Source organism: Taudactylus pleione, unplaced genomic scaffold (genome assembly GCF_031769625.1).
Source record: "Taudactylus pleione unplaced genomic scaffold, aTauple2 ptg000006l, whole genome shotgun sequence".
In the NCBI taxonomy this organism is placed as follows: Eukaryota; Metazoa; Chordata; class Amphibia; order Anura; family Myobatrachidae; genus Taudactylus; species Taudactylus pleione.
The window spans coordinates 22,265,992-22,286,361 of record NW_028284409.1 but is presented as its reverse complement, the minus strand read 5'-3'; the positions used below and the strand labels follow the sequence as shown (position 1 = coordinate 22,286,361).

The 20,370-nt window shown below is 42.5% G+C and overlaps 1 protein-coding gene and 1 pseudogene across 1 annotated transcript in view; one reads left to right on the top strand and one right to left on the bottom strand.

Annotated features, from left to right (window-relative positions):
• Positions 1-20,370, top strand: part of AIG1 (androgen induced 1) — a 421,887-nt gene that overhangs the window by 387,303 nt on the left and 14,214 nt on the right. Inside the window, exon 5 of the mRNA XM_088451753.1 lies at positions 16,883-17,046. Within this exon, the coding sequence (XP_088307879.1) occupies positions 16,883-17,046 (164 nt within the window). The remainder of the gene's footprint in view (positions 1-16,882; positions 17,047-20,370) is intronic.
• Positions 2,558-2,676, bottom strand: LOC148543132 (5S ribosomal RNA; annotated as a pseudogene).

The following is a 20,370-nucleotide window of genomic DNA, read 5'->3' as shown; positions in this document are numbered from 1 at the left end:
GATAACATCGGCTAGAATACAGGTTCTCAAACTCGGTCCTCAGTACCCCAAACAGTTTGTTTTCCAGGTCTCAGAATCACAAGTGAAATAATTAGCTCCACCTGTGGATCTTTTAAAATGTGTCAGTGAGTAATTAATACACCTGTGCACCTGCTGGGTGACCTGGGAAACGTTAACTGTGTGGGGTCCCGAGGACTGAGTTTGAGAACCACTGGTCTAGAAGATGCCTCTTACGTAGAAATATAACCCATGTCATCATCATAACCAGATAATATATACTGTAGTACCCAAAGTTTTTGTACAGGAAAAATGTGAATTTCCCTGATCAAATTTTCTGTGTCTCTCCAGGCTCCCCTGTGTGTCTCCATTCCTAGGCCCCCCTGTGGTTCTCCAGGCTCTCTGTGTCTCTCCTTCTCCAGGCCCCCTTGTCTCTCACCAGGACCTCCTGGGCCTCACCATCCCCAGGACCACCTGGGCCTCTCCATCCCCAGGATCCCCTGCATCTTTACATCCTCAGGCCCACCTGTGGCTCTCAGCCCCATTCCCCCCCACTCCAGTGTGCGTCTCTCAGCCTCATTCCCCCGGCCCCAGTGTGCGTTTCTCAGCCCCATGCCCCCTGGCCCCAGTGCATCTCTCAGACCCATTTCCCCAGCCCCAGTGCATGTCAGCGTCATTCCCCAGGCCATGTCACCCCAGCTCCTACCTCCCCACCTAGCCACCTGTGCATTCAGCTCCAACCCAGCCCCCTGTGCAGTCAGCTCCAATCCCCCCCAGCCCCCTGTGCAGTCAGCTACCCCCACCCCAGCCCCTTGTGCAGTCAGCTCCAGTCCAACACACCTCCCTGCAGTCGCCGCCGCTGCTAGCACTTACCTGTTCCATGCTGCTCCATCCTCTGGCTGCTCCGCTTGTGGGAAGAGCTGCTGCTGGGCATGTGCAGCAGCTCCCCCGGCGGCCATTTTTTTTTTAGGTAAGCTTCTGCGCATACGCATTGCGCAGAAGCTGTAGACTAGAGCTGCCCGATCGGAGCTCAGCTCTGATTGTGGCAGCGGGTGTGGGAGCATGCAGGGCGGCTGCCAGCCACTGCCCTGGCTGGCGGTGGGCGGGCAGCGGTGGTTTGTTTAGCCATCATAACGTCTCATTCCCACACCTCCAGCGCCACCCGCAGAGTAAGTATAGTGGATTCCTGGGCACATCAAGTGACAGAAGAGAGGAGGACGGAGGTGAAGGGGAGCCGGGGATGAGACAATGCAGTGGGCCCCTGCACTTGTTTTGAGCGCCACACTTTACTGACTGGAGCTGAACAGCTCTGGCCGGGCGTCCCATGAGATAGGGGAGCCCGGGGTTACTTGCCGCCCCCTCTTCTTAATCTGGTACTGGCTGATGGTAAGGGGCGCCGGGAGAATTCCTCTTGCCGCTGCAGTACATGGAAGCCTGGGGATAGCCCCGCACCCCTTCAAGATACCGCTGCCATCATTCAAAGCTTATTTAAAAGTGAGTCCCTGGTCTTCAATACCGGATAAAATACGCGTTACAGCACGTATTTGCGATCACTACCTTTGTGTCCCTCAGCCTACCTATTTGTGTCCCTTGGTCTCCAGTTTCTCTTGCCTACTCATTTGTTTATGAACTTTGTAAGGCGCCGTGGAACCCTTGTGGCGCTATATAAATTAAAACTAATACTGGGGTAGTGATCTACTCTGTCTCCAAATCTGACAGCACCCGGCACTTTGATGAGGCCAACACACTAACATATATATATATATATATATATATATATATATATATATATATATGAAAAAAAATTGACTGTAGAGCGACTGGTTTACCAAAGTGCATTGATCATTTAAAATATTCAAACTCACGATGACTACGTTCTTACTTCCGCCCTCCGCGTCACTGTACCTCCGCAACCGGGCCTTCCGTTTCCATGGGGACATGAATAGCGTCGTCCGGTTTCTAAAGTACTCCTGGCATGATACACTAGGTTAATCACTTCCGCCCATACTTGAAGTTGTTCACAGTCTCTTAATGCAATCTATAACTTAGAAAAACAAATGTTAGACTCCATAATAGTTTATATTATCTTAAGGAGGATACTCAGCCCACATATTGCTCATTTGGCAGATATAATTTAGAATATAGGATTACCAACATAATAGCCTATCATAATTCATTAATTAGGCAATACAATATAATTGACGCCCTGGATATGTGGTATAGTTAAAAAAATATAAAATGAAGGTTTTTTGGAATTTTTCTGTAGAGGAAGGAACTAGTAGAATTAAATTTTTTAAAGTATTCAAAGTTTTAGACATAAAATGCGAAGTTCCATTTTCTCCATGTATAAAACTCCTACAGTTTTTCCAGTCTTTGTCCGCTTTCTACGTGTTTATAATCCTCATTATGATTTTACAGGTAGACTTGTACAAGTCACATATTGTTTGCTGGCTCTGTGTCCAATACTCCTCAGCATTCAAGAATCCTTTCAGTTTCATGTATTCCCTGGTCTTCAAACTTCATTGCTCATATTCCCATCAGAAAATTGTCACCGATAGAAATTTTGCAGCACCTGGTATTCCCAGGGAGTCGCCCATCCTAGTACTAACCAGGCCCACGGGTGCTTCACTTCCAAGATCAGACGGTATTGGGCATACACCCAGTGGTATGGCTGCAATAGAGAAAGGTGACAATATCTCATCAATCTACCATACCTGATCTTCTCAAGGAGGTCACCCTCCAGGGTACTATTCAGGCCCTCCTAGTTAGTCCACCATTGCCAATATTGGATTGACTGTGAGGTATATTGGTAGATGGGTAATTATCGCTACAAGAACGGAGCAATCTCATAATTTTCATTGAATCTCTTTGGTGCCAAAGTGTCTAATTCAAATAGCCAATAAATTTCACGCCTTGAAAGTAGGTTTCCAAGATCTCCTCCTCGTTCTCCTAATGTGACATGTTCAATAGCCTTGAATGTAATATCTTCTGGATTGGATTTATGTACTAGAGAAAAATGTTTTGAGACCGCATGTCCTTCTATTTTATTACGTATATTGCGGATATGTTCCTGGATCCTCAGTTTTAATGGTCTTTTGGTTTTGCCCACGTATTTAAGTCCACAGGTACAGACCAATAAGTAGATTACAGAAGTGGAGTTACAGTTCATGAAATTTTTTATTTTGAACTCCTTCGATCCCTCTTAGTTCGTAAAAGTTTTTCTCTTAGGGTGAACAAACTTACAAATATAACAATGGCCACATTTGTAGCTACCATTGCATTTAAGCGTGTTCGATATCATTGTAGTTTCCTTTTCTCGCAGCATACTTGGTGCTAATAGGTCTTTTAAATTTTTAGACTTCCTATAAACAATTTGTGGTTTTGATGGTAGGATGTTTTGTAGTACTGGGTCCATCAAGAGAATATTCCAATTTTTATTGAAAGCTTTCCTAATTTGACCCTCATGACCATTAAAAGATGTAACAAATGGTATATTCTCCGGTTTACCCGGTGTTTCCATCTTGTACTTAAGGAGTTCCTGTCTATCCAAAGATTTAGTTTTTTGAAGCACAGTAGTAAGAATCGCCTCTGGGTACTCCTTCTGTCTAAATCTTTCTGTATATATTTCAAGTTGTTCCTCACAAGTCTTAATGTCACTACAATTACATCTAATCCTGTGGAATTGAGAATAAGGGATGTTTATCTTCCATTTATCCAAATGACAACTCTTGAAATGCAAATAACTATTAGCATCCACAGTTTTGAAGTTCTTATTAAAAATTGTACCTTCCACTGATGATAGTACCAAATCCAGAAATTCAATTTTAGTAGTGTTAAAATTAGACGTAAATTTCAAGTTCATGTTATTATTTGAAATGTGAGTTAAAAATTGGTTAAAACTTAAATACCAATACCGTCTGATCTTGGAAGCGAAGCACCCGTGCGCCTGGTTAGTAATAGGATGGGCGACTCCCTGGGAATGCCAGGTGCTGCAAAATTTCCATCGGTGACAATTTTCTGAAGGGAATATGAGCAATGAAGTTTTAAGACCAGGGAATACATGAAACTGAAAGGATTCTTGAATGCTGAGGAGTATTGGACACAGAGCCAGCAAACAATATGTGACTTGTACAAGTGTACCTGTAAAATCATAATGAGGATTATAAACACGTAGAAAGCGGACAAAGACTGGAAAACTGTAGGAGTTTTATACATGGAGAAAATGGAACTTCACATTTTATGTCTAACTAAAACTTTGAATACTTTAAAACATTTTATTCTACTGATTCCTTCCTCTACAGAAAAATTCCAAAAAACCTTCTTTTTATATTTTTTTAACTATACCACATATCCAGGGTGTCAATTATATTGTATTGCCTAATTAATGAATTATGATAGGCTATTATGTTGGTAATCCTATATTCTAAATTATATCTACCAAATGAGCAATATGTGGGCTCCTCCTTAAGATAATATAAACTATTGTGGAGTCTAACATTTGTTTTTCTAAGTTATAGATTGCATTAAGAGACTGTGAACAACTTCAAGTATGGGCGGAAGTGATTAACCTAGTGTATCATGCCAGGAGTACTTTAGAAACTGGACGACGCTATTCATGTCCCCATGGAAACGGAAGGCCCGGTTGTGGAGGTACAGTGACACGCAGGGCGGAAGTAAGAATGTAGTCATCATGAGAACGGGCAGGAGAAGGGCGGATGTGACAGAGAATGATGACGCAGCCTCCAGGACGGATGTGTTATGCCAAGCCTATCCTGGCTCCGGAGGAGAGCGGCAATACACCGGATGTGACGCAGCGACTAAGGGCAGAAGTAATAGAGAAGAAGACAGACTTTGCCCTTTTGTTATTAGACTATTTATTGTTTTAAAGTTTAAAACGAAAGATAGACATAATGTTAAGAACTTGAGTCATAGTGGTAATTTATCCGCCCTATGCTAAACCATTTTTGACCAATATTACTACATGTGCTAAACAGGAAGTGATGCGGCTTTCTAATCTCTGACGAATTAGTGTGGGGGTATAAATGGGAGAATGCCCCACCATACCAGTATCCCCTTGATGAAGTCCCCAGGACGAAACGCGTTGGGAGAGATTCTGCCATGCCTCCTGAACCTATGAATGTTTCAATTACTATCCACTGTATTCAGATAAGCTATTAATTTATTTATTTTTTCTCTTAAAAAGAAAGTTATTTTTTAAAGTGAATAATATATGCTGAGTTTTTAGACCTTTCCTCTGATTTTATCCACCGGTCTTAAAAGGGTCTATTGTGTTTTATATGTGTATGTTTTTATTTATTTATAAGCAGTGGCACTTTCATTTTCTATCACATTATGAGTTTGAATATTTTAATATTTTATATGATCAATGCACTTTGGTAAACCAGTCGCTCTACAATCAATTTATTTTCCTATAAGTTTTCCAATACTTTTACCAGTATTATTTATTTGACATTGAGCTGACGCACATTAATACTGGGCTGGGTTGACACAATTTCACACAGTGTTATCACATGATACACCACCTATAAATTATTGTGTTTATCTTTGGTGCCGAACCCACCTATTTTTCTCTCTCTCTCTCTCTCTATATACACACACACACACATATATATATATATATATATATATACACATACATACACACACATATATAGGAATCGGTATGATTTACCGCCGGACCTATGCTCGGCGGTTGGAATCCCGACACCAGCAGCCTCCGACAGAGGAGGAAATCCCGATAGTCCTAAGGTAAGTATAAACCTTCCTGATTCACTCCCCTAACCCTCCCTTTGGGGTGCCTAACCCTAACTCCCCCCCCGTGCCTAACTCTAATCCCCCCTCTAAGTGCCTAAACCTATCCCCCCCCTTCCCCGCCGCCTAAACCTAAGTCCCGACTGCATGGATAGAGAGAATATATATATATATATACACATACATACATACACACATACACACACACATACACTGCTCAAAAAAATACAGGGAACACTTAAACAACACAATGTAACTCCAAGTCATTCACACTTCTGTGCAATCAAACTGTACACTTTGATTGTCAATCAATGTTGCTTCCTATTTCACATGCTGTTGTGCAAATGGAATAGACAACAGGTGGAAATTATAGGCAATTAGCAAGACACCCCCAATAAAGGAGTGGTTCTACAGGTGGTGACCACAGACCACTTCTCAGTTCCTATGCTTTTTGGTTGATGTTTTGGTCACTTTTGAATGCTGGCGGTGCTTTCACTCTAGTGGTAGCATGAGACGGAGTCTACAACCCACACAAGTGGCTCAGGTAGTGCAACTCATCCAGGATGGCACATCAATGGGAGCTGTGGCAAGAAGGTTTGCTGTGTCTGTCAGCGTAGTGTCCAGAGCATGGAGGCGCTACCAAGAGACAGGCCAGTACATCAGGAGATGTGGAGGAGGCCGTAGGAGGGCAACAACCCATCAGCAGGACCGCTACCTCCGCCTTTGTGCACGGAGGAACAGGAGGAGCACTGCCAGAGCCCTGCAAAATTACCTCCAGCAGGCCACAAATGTGCATGTGTCTACTCAAACAGTCAGAAACAGACTCCATGAGGGTGGTATGAGGGCCCGACATCCACAGGTGGGGGTTGTGCTTACAGCCCAACACCGTGCAGGACGTTTGGCATTTGCCAGAGAACACCAAGATTGGCAAATGTGCCACTGGCGCCCTGTGCTCTTCATAGATGAAAGCAGGTTCACACTGAGCACATGTGACAGAGTCTGGAGACGTCAAGGAGAACGTTCTGCTGCCTGCAACATCCTCCAGCATGACCGGTTTGGCAGTGGGTCAGTAATGGTGTGGGGTGGCATTTCTTTGATGGGCCGCACAGCCCTCCATGTGCTCGCTAGAGGTAGCCTGACTGCCATTAGGTACCGAGATGAGATCTTCAGACCCCTTGTGAGACCATATGCTGGTGCGGTTGGCCCTGGGTTCCTCCTAATGCAAGACAATGCTAGACCTCATGTGGCTCGAGTGTGTGAGCAGTTCCTGCACGACGAAGACATTGATGCAATGGACTGGCCCGCCCGTTCCCCAGACCTGAATCCAATTGAGCACATCTGGGATGTCATGTCTCGCTCCATCCACCAACGCCACGTTGCACCACAGACTGTCCAGGAGTTGGCAGATGCTTTAGTCCAGGTCTGGGAGGAGATCCCTCAGGAGTCCATCCGCCACCTCATCAGGAGCATGCCCAGGCGTTGTAGAGAGGTCATACAGGCACGTGGAGGCTACACACACACTACTGAGCCTCAGTTTGATTTGTTTTAAGGACATTACATCAAAGTTGGAGCAGCCTGTAGTGTGTTTTTCCACTTTAATTTTGAGTGTGGCTCCAAAACCAGACCTCCATGGGTTAATAAATTTGATTTCCAATCATAATTTTTGTGTGATTTTGGTGTCAGCACATTCAACTATGTAAAGAACAAAGTATTTAATAAGAATATTTCATTCATTCAGATCTAGGATATGTTATTTTAGTCTTCCCTCTATTTTTTTGAGCAGTGATATATATATATATATATACACACACACACACACACACACACACACACACACACACACACAGTATATATATATATATATATATATACACACTTAGTACATACGCAGATGTAAATATGATATATCTGCCAATAAAAAAAGTGTAAATAATCTGCTGCAGTTAAAAAGTACAGTTTACATGAGAAGATTATCAATAATAAAAAATAATGAAAAATAGGGATTACAGCCAAAACATGCAAGCTGCTGCCAGAAATAAATGCTGTACCTGTGGATAAGTAAAGCAAGCTCCCCTGCCCCCACTCCTCTACTGCAGACAGGCTGGCCTGGGCGGCTAACTCTTGTAGTCTAGACATCGACAGCGTCACCTGACCACTGTGCACTGCTGCCTGATCGGACCTGAGCTCCGATCACGGCAGCGGTGGGGAGCTGCCGAGCCATGGGATGCCCCCAAGGCATTCCAGGTGCCCTAGGCATTTGCTTAGAATGCCTATGCCTAGGATCGGCTCTGCCACAACTCATACACATTTCAGTAAATGGCAACAAATAAGTACCCAAGTCGCTTGGAGCTTGTCAAATGTAAAACGAACCAGACACAAATACTGTATCAAATTTTGTGTTTTTTTCTTTTAAGTCCACACTAATAAACATACAATCTGCCTTCCCCCTTTCCAAGCAGAGTAGGGGTGATGCTTTGTTTTTGTTTTGTTTTAATTAGTATACAGAGTACACAGTAATTCTGCTATTTCATAGCAGCTACAGCATTTACACTATACTTGTATTATTGAGTGTGTCTTAGACAGGTACAGTGAATCAGACACAGTGAATCATTGTCAGTCACATCCCTCCAATCAGGTGCATTTGCGCCTTTTAGGTGGCCATCTAAGACACTTTTCATATCAACACACCAATACTGTATTTTGGCCGTGCCTACAGTAGTTGACCCATCCAACCCTCTTCCAGGGGAATGCAGTCAGGAAGCTGACAGTCGAAATGCCGACCGCCGACTTCCCGACTGTTAAATCCCAGCAGTGTTCGAAATCCAGACACCTGTCATTATACCTATGCAACGAAGGTAAGCCGGGTGGCGGGCTCGGACAGCCGCGGGGGCGAGGGTTAGGTTAGGGGCTCCCGGGGGGACTTAGGGTTAGGCACCCCCCCTGGGAGGGTAAGGATTAGGCTAGGGGAAGAGGGGGTTAGGGTTATGCACCCCTGGGGGAGGTTAGGGTTAGGCACCCCCTGGGAGACTTAGGTTTAGGCTGTGGGGATAGGGGTGGGGATTAGGTTTAGGCACTTAGGAGGGTTAGGGTTAGGCTCTAGGGGGGGAGGTTAGGGTTAGGCACCCCTAAAGGAGGGTTAGGGTTATGGGGGAGCAGTAGGGTTAGTTATACAGTACTTACCTTTTTAGCTGTTGGGATCTTCACTACTGCCGGTCTTCCGGCGTCGGGACATAGGTCCGGCGGTATTTCATACTGATCGGAATGCAGTCAGGAAGCCGACCGCCAGCTTTCCGACTCTTGTAACAGGAAGTGAAACAAGCAGCCTAGTTGCCAGAAAAAAAGATGCGCATTGCAAAAAGATGATCATGTGCAAAAAAAGAGGAGCAAGTTGCATGACAGAAAACATAAAGCCGCAACTTTTGTTTATGCCCAACTCTGAATGAGATCCTTAATGCTTTCTGAAGCCTTGGCAAAGTGATGTCATCTGTTTTCTTACAGCACCAAGCACATTACGTAGATGGCAGCAAGACAAGCTGGTTATTTTAAGGCTTGCTACATCTGTATTGTACTTCTACATTTTGAATCAACTGAATTCAGGAATGTGAGAAATCATTTCCACCAAACATTAGTTTTAGAGAATCTCATCTAATTGAACCAATTTTTTTTAATGACCAATGTGTAGTGCTGTATCATTGGTTACCTTAGTATTTATGTTCATGGAAGGACACACTGATTGATGTAACTTTTCGTAGTGGGAGTTTATGTGACACATATTATTTGCATTTTGCTTTGAAAATAACATTTCAGATTGAAATCAAAAGATGCAACAAATTTTTTAGTTCACGCTACTGGAAAACATATACTCTATATAATGGTGCTCCACTAAATTTGTGGATTACAACATTATGGATTACAAGATTGTAGATAGAATGAATTATGCATGGGAATGATGATGACTATATATGTTTTAGATCTTGCTCATTGTTACTACTATAACTATATTGCATATTTTGAATTTTCCTTACGGCAACCATTTTAGTGCGCCCACGTTGGCTGCCTCACCTTCACTGTACTCTGTACTGTTATCCTCAAATGTAAAGCTCCTTGAGTCTTATTGGAGAAAAGCACTATATAAATATTATAATATTATTATTGTTGTTATTATTAGGAGTAGATGTACTATGCCTGGAAGATAGATAAAATACCAGCTAATTAGCTCCTAAATGTTATTTTTCAAACACTGGGGCAGATGTACTAAGCCGTGGAGAGAGATAAACTATCGGTCTTAAATTTTCCACCAATATCAGTCCTAATTTCATTATAATTTTGGTTTTAAACTGAAAAGTCCACATGATAGACACTGTCATCACAAGGCCGCCACACCTTTGTACCTGTGATTTACACTACGCTGCTACTGCTGACGCGAGATTCCAGAGAGGTAAGTATTGAATAAATGGGTGCAGGGTGTGCGGTGTGGGCCCCCTTGGAACCAGGAACCCCTGCACACCATGCACCCATTATTGATAAGCCCCTGTATCATCACCGTTTTATCTCCAGCTTCAATAACCAACTTGAATGTTTAGGACTGGCATTTTGTATCCAGGACATTTATCTTACCTATTCTAAGTTTCTACCACCCTGGGGAGGTTAGAGTAGTGCTGAATACACATTAGAATACATCTCCATCCATCCTTCTAACTTTATAACTAACCATAGTAGAGAAAAAGAAAGGTGGAGGGCGCCAAAATGGTATGGGAGTCAGGATATTAAATAAATAAATCATAAAAAAATCCTGCAGGACCGCTGCTTCTAAAGAGGTGCCGAACCTCACAGAGTAACCCTAGTGGAAAAAAAAAGAAAAAAAAGAAGAAGCGCAGTTCTACTGGCAGGATATAATGTAATAATAAAAAACTATTTAATGATAATAAATAAATAATAAACCATAAGAGTCAAGTTCAGAAATAAACAATAAAATAATAAAGTAAATACAAAACATGAAAAAGTGAGGTCAGAAAATGAGCCAGTACCAAACCGCCGCATATGCCAAGGATCAGATCCTTAAGAAGGTAATAAAAAGTAGCAATGTATAAATGCAACCACATTAATAGTCTGATAACAATGAGTAACGGTGGATACAATGTATCATGGAGTCTCATAAATTGGAACTTTAGAGCGTGTAACCACTTGTTGCTATACTCAGGTATGATCCAAGGCACTGAATGTGGTAAATGAAATTACATGTATCCGATTTGCACTGACACACCCGTAATTACAACTCCCAAACCATTAATGAACAGATGGAGATCCTCTCGATAAAGTCATAATGAAAATGGTAATGAGGGATAAGAACTCACTTGGTCCGTCCATGGTGTAACAAGTCTGGGTAAGGTACCTTGCAACCAGGAAGTTGCCTGGACCTGCTCGTGAGAGAGATTCCTGACAGGCTATGACCCTGGCTGACAGGTGGGGAGTGTCCGAGGCACGTGGATCCGAATGAATTGAGTGTCCGCCGAACCAATGTCGGACGCCGAGTTGGCATGTCTTCTCCAGGTGGGACACGCGGTAACCGGAAAATTGCAAAGCGGTAAGGTGGATCAATGCTGCCGCACGTTGTGAGTCATAGGCTGACGTCACAAGGGGGGGGGGTGTTGCTTGACGCGTTTCTCGGCAGTACACTGTTTCCTCAAGAGCAATAGTGGTCTGTGATGGGTGTCTCTCCTTTAAGACACCGACAGGCCAATGGTAGAGTTATTAGTATAATTGAGCTTAATGGGCATATATTGAACTTCAGGCTCCAGCTTCAGACCAATTAAATACACATCTCTAGGAAGGTTAATTATCCATTAGAAACATAGAACACAGAAAAAGTTGAGTATGAATAAATAAATACATGTATAATAAATATGAATATAAAGGGGCCTATCTATTAGCCAATAAATTTGAACGATGAACGATTTATCGTTCAGTCGTTCAATTTATCTGCTAATGGATAGGCTATGAAGGATAAAATGTGCGCTCCCGCAGCCGACAAATTTGGTCTTTTGTCTCTCCAACATGTTGGTCAGTTATCGTGAAAATGAATAGAAACATTAAAAAAAATCCACTCCCAGAATGATGTCATGCAATATCGTTCGTCGTTTGCAAAAATCATGACAGATATCTGTCACAGCAGCCCCAGGAATTTTCAAAAGATAAATCTTTTGTCTTTCAGAAAGATCTGGTAATGGATAGGCTAACTTATGCTGCCCATTAATTTAACAATGCGGGGGACGACGACGGCACGATTACAACGCCGTCGTCTCCCGCGGGGTGAACTGCATACACTGAATATTCAGACGTTCAATCATCCCCGAACATGGCAACCTGACGGCGTTCGTCAGGTTGACCATCGTGTTCGGGTGATGATTGATGTTAAAAACGACCAGCGGGCGCGCACATCGCTGGTCGTTTTTAACCTTTTACTGCCCGAATTGCGGGCGATTACCAAGCGATGGAGTGATAACGACCGTCGTTATCGCTCCGTCGCTAGGTATAATCGCCTAGTGGATGGGCAGCATTAGTATCAGAGATCATTCAGATAAATAAATAAATATAAGTATAAAATTAAAAATAAATATAAACTTCTGAGATTGTTATACATATAATTGTTATATAAAGGTTTTAGATACCTGGTCGTATATAAAATAGATAAACTGCTAAAATACATGGTAGATAAAATAAGAATGAATGGATAGTAAATAATAAATAAATAATAAGTAATAATAACGAATATAGAATAGAAATTTATAAAAGCGCCAATAATAAGTGATAATACACTGAGGGCCTGACTCAGACCCGCTCGCGAGCGCTGGGCGCTCGCAAACGGGTCGATGTTGGCCCAGTGCGCATGCGCACGACTGAGGCGGCTCCGTCGTGTGCATGCGCGAGACCCGGATAGCGACAGGCAAGCCGTCGCTCTGGGTCTCGCTACAACGGGGGCGTCCTGTCGATGTTGAGTGACAGCACGCCCCCTTTGGTGGGCGGGCCGGGGGAATGGCTGCCCAGACGGAGGCGTTCCCATGGGAACGCCTACTGTCTGGGGCCGGCCCCACTGACCTCACAAGTGATGTCAGTGGGTGGACTTCTTGCTCTGTAAGAGCAAGAAGTCCACTGGGACTTGCGGCAACGAGACCCTACCACAAGGGTCTCGTCGCAAGTCCGATGGTCGCGATGGTCTTGACCATCGCGACTATTATTCTGGCCGCTCGAACTAGCTGTGGGTGGAGGCCGCTCTAAAAATACAATAGGCGGGCACTGATTCAGAGCGAGCGCTCTGAAAGAGCGTCCGGCTCTGAATCAGGCCCTGAGCTTCAAAATGGCGCATATTTTTAAATAAAAAAATAAAAAATATAAATGAAAATTCAAATGAAAGTATGAATTAATCCACACCTTTGTTAAACAAATGTATAATGGAAATAGTGAGCTTGGAAGTCTGTTAGATTTTAATTCAATTACTGTAGCCACGGGGCTTCGCCCCACAGCTAATTGATTGCAGTGCCCAATTTAACTAGCTCCATGAACCAAATGCGCTAATTACAAGAGGCTGGGTTTTCCTCGCAGCCTCAGGTGCAGGAATTTTACTCAGAATCAATGGGTTAGTTTGCATTAATTCAATGTTTACCACGCGGGGAAAAGGCTAATTCATTGAATAGCTATTCCCTCAGTGATCAACTAGCTGCTAATTGAATTCCCCCCATATATATAGAATTAAAATTACATTTTTAAATACATTAGAATCAGGGATCTAGTCAGATTTTTGAGTTAGAGTTAGCATAAAGTTTAGGATCAGGTTCAGGCTTTAGTCTTTTCTGTCAGTAGTCCAGGTATAATTAGACTTGAGACTAGATTTACATTTTTCTAAAACCTAATTAAAACTTTTATCCTAACATTAGTGAAATTGTTAAAAAAAATAAATGATTTTTACAGAGACAGATGGAGATAACATCTGGTGGGCAATAGTGTACCTATCTGGCACGTCATCAGCTTAAAGCGGTCTAGATATAAAGACAAGCTTTCATTATAGTAAAAATAGTAAAATGGAAACAAAGAAAGCGTTCCCCGGTGTCAAACCCTCAACCAGCACTCAACAAGCTATCAGGACCTCATTCAGAGTCGGTCGTAAGGTAAAAGGGGCCGGATATGCAAATGAAGTGCTCGCAAGTTGCGTCATTAAGATGGGATCGTTAGCTGGACGAGCGAGGGGAGGATGCGGCCCTAAGACTAAAAACACACCCCCTTCTCGCTCGCAATACACGTCATCTCCAAGCATATAAGGATTAATCAAGACCATCGGGAACCATCGGAGCTGCTCGTAGAGCTAATGGTTGACCATACCCTCTCTTAAGCACTACGATCAAGTCAGTGTCAAAACCTCCCATGTCACATGTGCCATGACACTACTTAGTTCATTATGCACTCCCATAAAACGTCGTTTGCATAGTCAGGCACGCCTGTGTTCGGATCTCCACACCCCCGTTCACAAGCACCTTCCCCTGTTACCACCCACAAACGCCTCATCTTGTCACTCAAACTAACGACCTGGCTGTGTTCAAGGAGAGAGCATTTTCAGATCGTAATAGCTAGTTTGCGCACGTGCATTGCGAATTTTACGCATGCGCAGTTTAGCGAACATCGTTGGCGTACGACCGAGCGGCCGCAACGACCGACTCTGAATAAGGTCCTCAGTCTCATGCGCCAAATTTACCACACCAGTGATTCCAGTATAATATACACAATATAAATCTTATTGGGTATCAGCTGTCAAGAGTCTTGGATAGCCAATAAGATTCGGTTTTTAAAACCGAACGGAACCGAGTAGAACCGAATCCGCTCACCCCTAATTATATCATAGTAGTTTTGATATGTTTTTTTAAACACACATACAATTTTAAAATTAAATTAAATATTGTACGCTCATTCATTAAATACAAGCTTACCCAAACCCTAGTTACCTGTATTATTGTTTATTATTATTATTTGTATTATTATTTTTGGCTTAGCATTAAAGGAGAATCCTGGTTATTCCTTCTGCACTCATTACATTGCTCAGTCATAGAATTTTACATTTTTGTCTCATTTGATCAAGAAAGATATTTTTTATTTGCTCAGTTTTCAGAAAGTGGCTAATTAGAATTTCAAGTACTTTACTTGAAAACAGATCCTTGTGGATATTTTTATAACACAATACAGGGCCTGATTCAGAGATGGACGCAAAGTCGATAGTTTCCTTGGGTTAGCAGCAGCTATAAGTTTCCTTGGGTTAGCAGCAGCTATTACAACAGTGTTTGTTACATCTAAGAGCTTCATTTAAAGATGGTGAAAATTTACATTGCCTAGTTACAGTCGTCATGATGGGTGTTACTTACTGGAGTAGCTACTGATACTTGAAATAGGATTAATGGTGCGTACACATGGGACGATCAACAACGATAACCATACTGTGGTTCGATCTTGCGGGTGTGGTGGATGATCGATATCGATCATCCAGCACAACACCAACGACTATAACGACCCGCAATCAACGATCGCGGGTTCCTATAGTAACCTGGTCTATATCAACCAGATTGGCCTGCATTCATGATCGATGGACAATATTATTATTGTCCATACGTGCCCGCACATAGCAGGGCTTTGGGCATCGAAAAATGCACAATAGCATCGATATGATCGATATCTTTCATATCATCCATTTTAATTGTACAGTGTGTACGCACCTTTAGGCTTGGAATTGGCAACTGAAATCTCATACTGTATGTAAATAAATGACCTTCCCTAGTAACATCTATAGCTTTGGAAATAAACTTGAGACTTCACTAAGTGTTTATATGGCGAAAACCTGTTACGGTAGTCTGCGAGCAGACGACCAGAATAACCAGTTAGGAGAGAGAGCCGGTAATATAGCTGGTGAGGTGGCGAATGCGTTGACAAGCCAGTGGACTTAGACATAGCAGGTACATAAGCTAAAGGCAGCAGGGTGGAGAGTACTGCAGGTGGAGTAAGTGGTTCAGCAACCTAAAGATGCAAGTGGTAGCAATCCAGGAGGGCTGAGTACTGGCAGGACAAGGATACTCTCACAGTGGTACTGGAAACAACAGCAACTGAGGAAACTCTGGATAGTCAGACAGTTCAGATAGTATAACCAGCAGTGAGTGCAGGGCTGGCTGTAACTTGAAGGAAGCAAGGCCCAATCAGAACCAATTCCTCAAGGGTAATTCCTAATCAACGGCATGTGTGTATCTGCTCTCAGCTGGTTAATTAGTGAGCACATGATCTGAGCACACAGACAGGCAGGAATGACAAGCTAAGCTGTACACAAACAGAGCAGTATATGAAGCCGTATCCAGTAGCAACAAACAACTGGGACTTGCGACCACGATGATCCGCTACTTAGTTAAGGAAAGTCAGCATTTCACTGATCTGAAAAGCTAAAGTATTAGACAGTTACTGAAATTGCAAGAGGCAATGTTATAAGTCTCTTTTCAAGTATTATAAGACATTTTATTGCAGTCCATAATGATGTTGAACCCTAGAGAATGGACTGTTAGGGGTCTGAAGTGAAACTCATGCTTCTGTCACTGGGGTGAGGGAGCTAAATAGCAGCAATAATTATATAAAATGGATTTATACTTTAAGAAATGTATTTTAAAGATACTTTCCTTTTAATTAACTGTCCTCATATATATATAAAAGAATGTAGTATTAACCAGTGTAGTTTATTGTATGTGTATACCCAGCAAGCCCTGTGTAAAGCCAAGAATGCCCCTTGTATGATCCATCTGTCTCATCTGGCCTGCGTGTATGTGTCACATCTAGCGTGAACTGCCTTCCCTATTGAATAAATAATTATTTCCTCCATGACTACTGTAGAGAATAATGTGGTTAATGTCTCTCTAGGTTTCTTACAAAGTTATGGCTTAACACATTAACAGTTCCCAGATGCCTAGTGTTTGTTAATATTAATAGTCACTTTCCATGTACTTAATGTTAGAAAAAATATCTCCAGCATTTCCTATATATTTAAGATATGCTAGATCTTCAACAATTAAATATTTTGTTTCCTTCTGCTTTTTCTCAGGGTGTGCTGGATTCATCATGTGACAGGCGTATGGGTGTACCCTATTCTGGAATACATCAGTCCTATAGCCAAAATATTCTTCTTCCTTCTAGTCACTGTTCTCATTACCATTTTTTATATACTTGGTGAGAAGCTAAACAGCTATATTTGGGACTTGGCTAAATGTAAGTTATACAGAGAATATGTGCTTATGTATTTGTTTGTGTCAAAAGTAAAAACATTATTCAATACAATCTAAAAGGTAAAAAACAGAATTGTCTAGGTTGTTTATAAAAGTCAGATAATTATAATACAATTATATTTTCAATCTGAAGCACAATGTAACTAGATTGGTCCAGGCCATATTATACAGTATGTTTCAATACTGATTATTACAGAGTTGGCTATTCTCTAGATATTTACTTAATATTGTCATATTGGGTCACCGAACACATTGAAAAGCAGCACATACAGTAGAGCACAGGTTCTCAAACTCTGTCCTCAGGACCCCAAACAGTACCGGTTTCCAGGTCTCCTCACAGAATCACAGGTGAAATAATTAGCTCCACCTGTGGATCTTTTAAAATGTGTCAGGGTCCTGAGGACTGAGTTTGAGAACCTCTGCAGTAGAGTATGTACTTAACTATAGCTAAAGATGGCACATCTTTAGGAGGGAAGTTGGATGTGGTGGGGCCATCATCATTACATATTGTTGCACTGGATTGGGCAGGTTGCCAGCGGTTACAATATCGTCAGTGGCATCCTGACAGTCAGAATCCCGACCCAAATTGGTTAGTACCCTAACCCTGCACCCCGCAGCCTAACCCTAACCCTCCCCCTCCTGGAGCCTAAGCCTAACTCTTCCCCACACAGCCTATCCCTATGTGCAGCCTATCCCTAACTCTCCACTGTCACAATCCAGGGTTCTTTGTGTGTGCCTGTGCATGAAGTACTCAAAATAAGGTTAATACAGCCGCCAGGTGTACTGAAATAATAATTTATTAAACAACAAGGTACTCATGAATGCTGAAATGGTCAAGTTAGAACAGAGCAATGCAGACGGATAATCACTGGGTTCGGAATGGAACTATTAACAGGGAGTCTATGAACACAGGTAAAATGGCAGGACCGGATGGAACCGGACTGGTTATGCAAAGTTAAATACAGAAGTCCAAGGTAGCAATGCACTGCATGAATAGATCCTGATGTGAAGCAAAATGTGGTAATAGCTGATAGCAACAAAGTCCAGAGTAACTGATATACAGGTAAAGAAAGTCCAGGTAAGTTGGTGCAATGATAGATAATAGTGTCCAGGATTACTTACACAGGAAGCAGAAGAAAACTGGGTTGAAGCGAGCCAAGATCCAAGGTAGTAAACTAGCAGAGGGCATCTGGGAACCTGGCTCACAGTCACAGAAGTAGACTAGATGACCTGGCACTGATTGCTCAGTTCTTATGGAATATATAACTGGTTCCCAGGTGCAACCCGCAGCTGCTTGATTAGGCAATCAGGTCTGCATTCAAAGACTAGCCAGTGTGGAATGGGCTAGACAGGCCTAGGCAAAGAGCGACACCAGAGGTAGGGAGGAGAAACTACACAGATCGTGACATCCACCTAGTGCCTAACCCTAAACCTAACCCTAATAATTACCGTCAGGATGCCGGCAGTCGTATTCTCGCTCCGCAATTCCAACTGCTGTCAGGATTCTGGTATTCTAATCGCCAACATCCCGACCGCCGAGATCCTAACTGTATCCCGTTGCACCATCCACTATCTACACGCAAGGAGAAAAAATCCTAAAAGACAATGCTTCAATGTTTAATTATGTTGTCTTGCATTGTACATTGTACAATAGAACATGTTAGCATATATCACTGTACAAAAATAACCCTGGCCAGCTGGTTAGTGTACAACAGAGCACAGTAATAATATTTAGAACACAGAGCGAATTATATGGTGGTCATGCTCTTGCAGTGAAAATGGTCAGATAACCTGAGTGCTCCTGGCAGGTTATAATCTTGCTACCAGCTGATAGCAGCCTCATTAGGTTATCTTATCTCTGGCAGCTAACTACAGTTCAGTTCAGGACTTATTACTAATGACCAATCACAGAACAGGCTACTGGTATTCACCATCTTGTCCTGTACTCTATTTCACTCCTGCATTTCAGTGAACCACACAGTGGTCTAGTTTAATAAATCTCTGCAGTACAACATAATGTATTTCTGCTATAAGCGGTGATACAGAGTGTTATCTACTGGAATAGGTAGATTGACAGACATTGATTAATGACCATGTCATGTCACACAATGCCACACCCCGCCCTATTACCCAAAGTCCAGAGCTTGGCAGAATTAGGTATACATACCCCTGCTGACCTGAAATACAGCTGTCAAAATCAATTAACATACAATCAGATGATTTTGTTTTGTTTTTATTATACTCATACACTCAATTGAATTTACAGACATGATGTATTGTGTCTTTTCTGAAAAACCTGTTTCAAGAATGTAGCTGTTCCCAGAAGAAATGCCTAAATGATTTTACCAGTGCGTACAGTCATCAAAACATTTCTTTATTTGAGAAATGTTGCCTCTGCCAGACAGACAACTACAAGGCCAGACAAAGCAGGCTTAAAACATTTAATGCATCTTTCAGGCAGATCAGCAAGCTGTGATATAGGCATTACAGTACTAGTATATATGCATTTACAGCAAACTTATTGTGAATAGTGGACCTGATTCAGCAAGGATCGCTATTGCGATTACGCACGCAGATGGCCAATTGTTGCGTACTGTGCATCGCAGTACACGTGCGCGAAGGCATCACTGCAGTCGTAATGCGAACGCACTGTCCACACAGACCCTTTGCAGAGTGATTGACAGGAAGTGAGTGTTTGGGGGTGTTGACCGGGGGCATTGGGGAAACACAGGTGTGTCAGTGCGTTTGAACGCTGTTACAGGTGTGTGCATAAATTAGCCGCTGCGTGCGATGAGGTTAGCAAATTCTGAGTAAGGTCAGACCTCTTGTAATTATGCATGAGGCTCCGATGGTACTTGATGTTACCGATGTTTTTGCAGACTTGCAAGGTATTACGGATGTGAGTAAGGGGAAGTGGGCGTCTTTATGTTGGGCTGCGACGGCATTGCAATTGCAAACAGCATATTTTCGCAGTGAGTCTGCGTGCGTAATCGAAACTGTGATCGCAATAGCGATCCTAATGAATCAGGCCCAGTGACAATTGCAGGTAGTTTGTCAGGTTCCAAGAAATCAAGAGTACGGGGTCATATGTTTGTCGTTTTGATTATAGTTGGTTTTTTGTTTGCTGTTACAAGAGTGTACAAGTGTTACAATTTGTGTTACATGTTTGCACCACTGATTATAAAGTCAAATAGCAAATTACAGCAAATTCCTACAAATTTGGGCTGTATTTACATCAACACACAAAAAAACCTAAGCGCTAATCAGTCAGAGACTCAGATGTTAAATATCGGTGCAGCAGTAAATA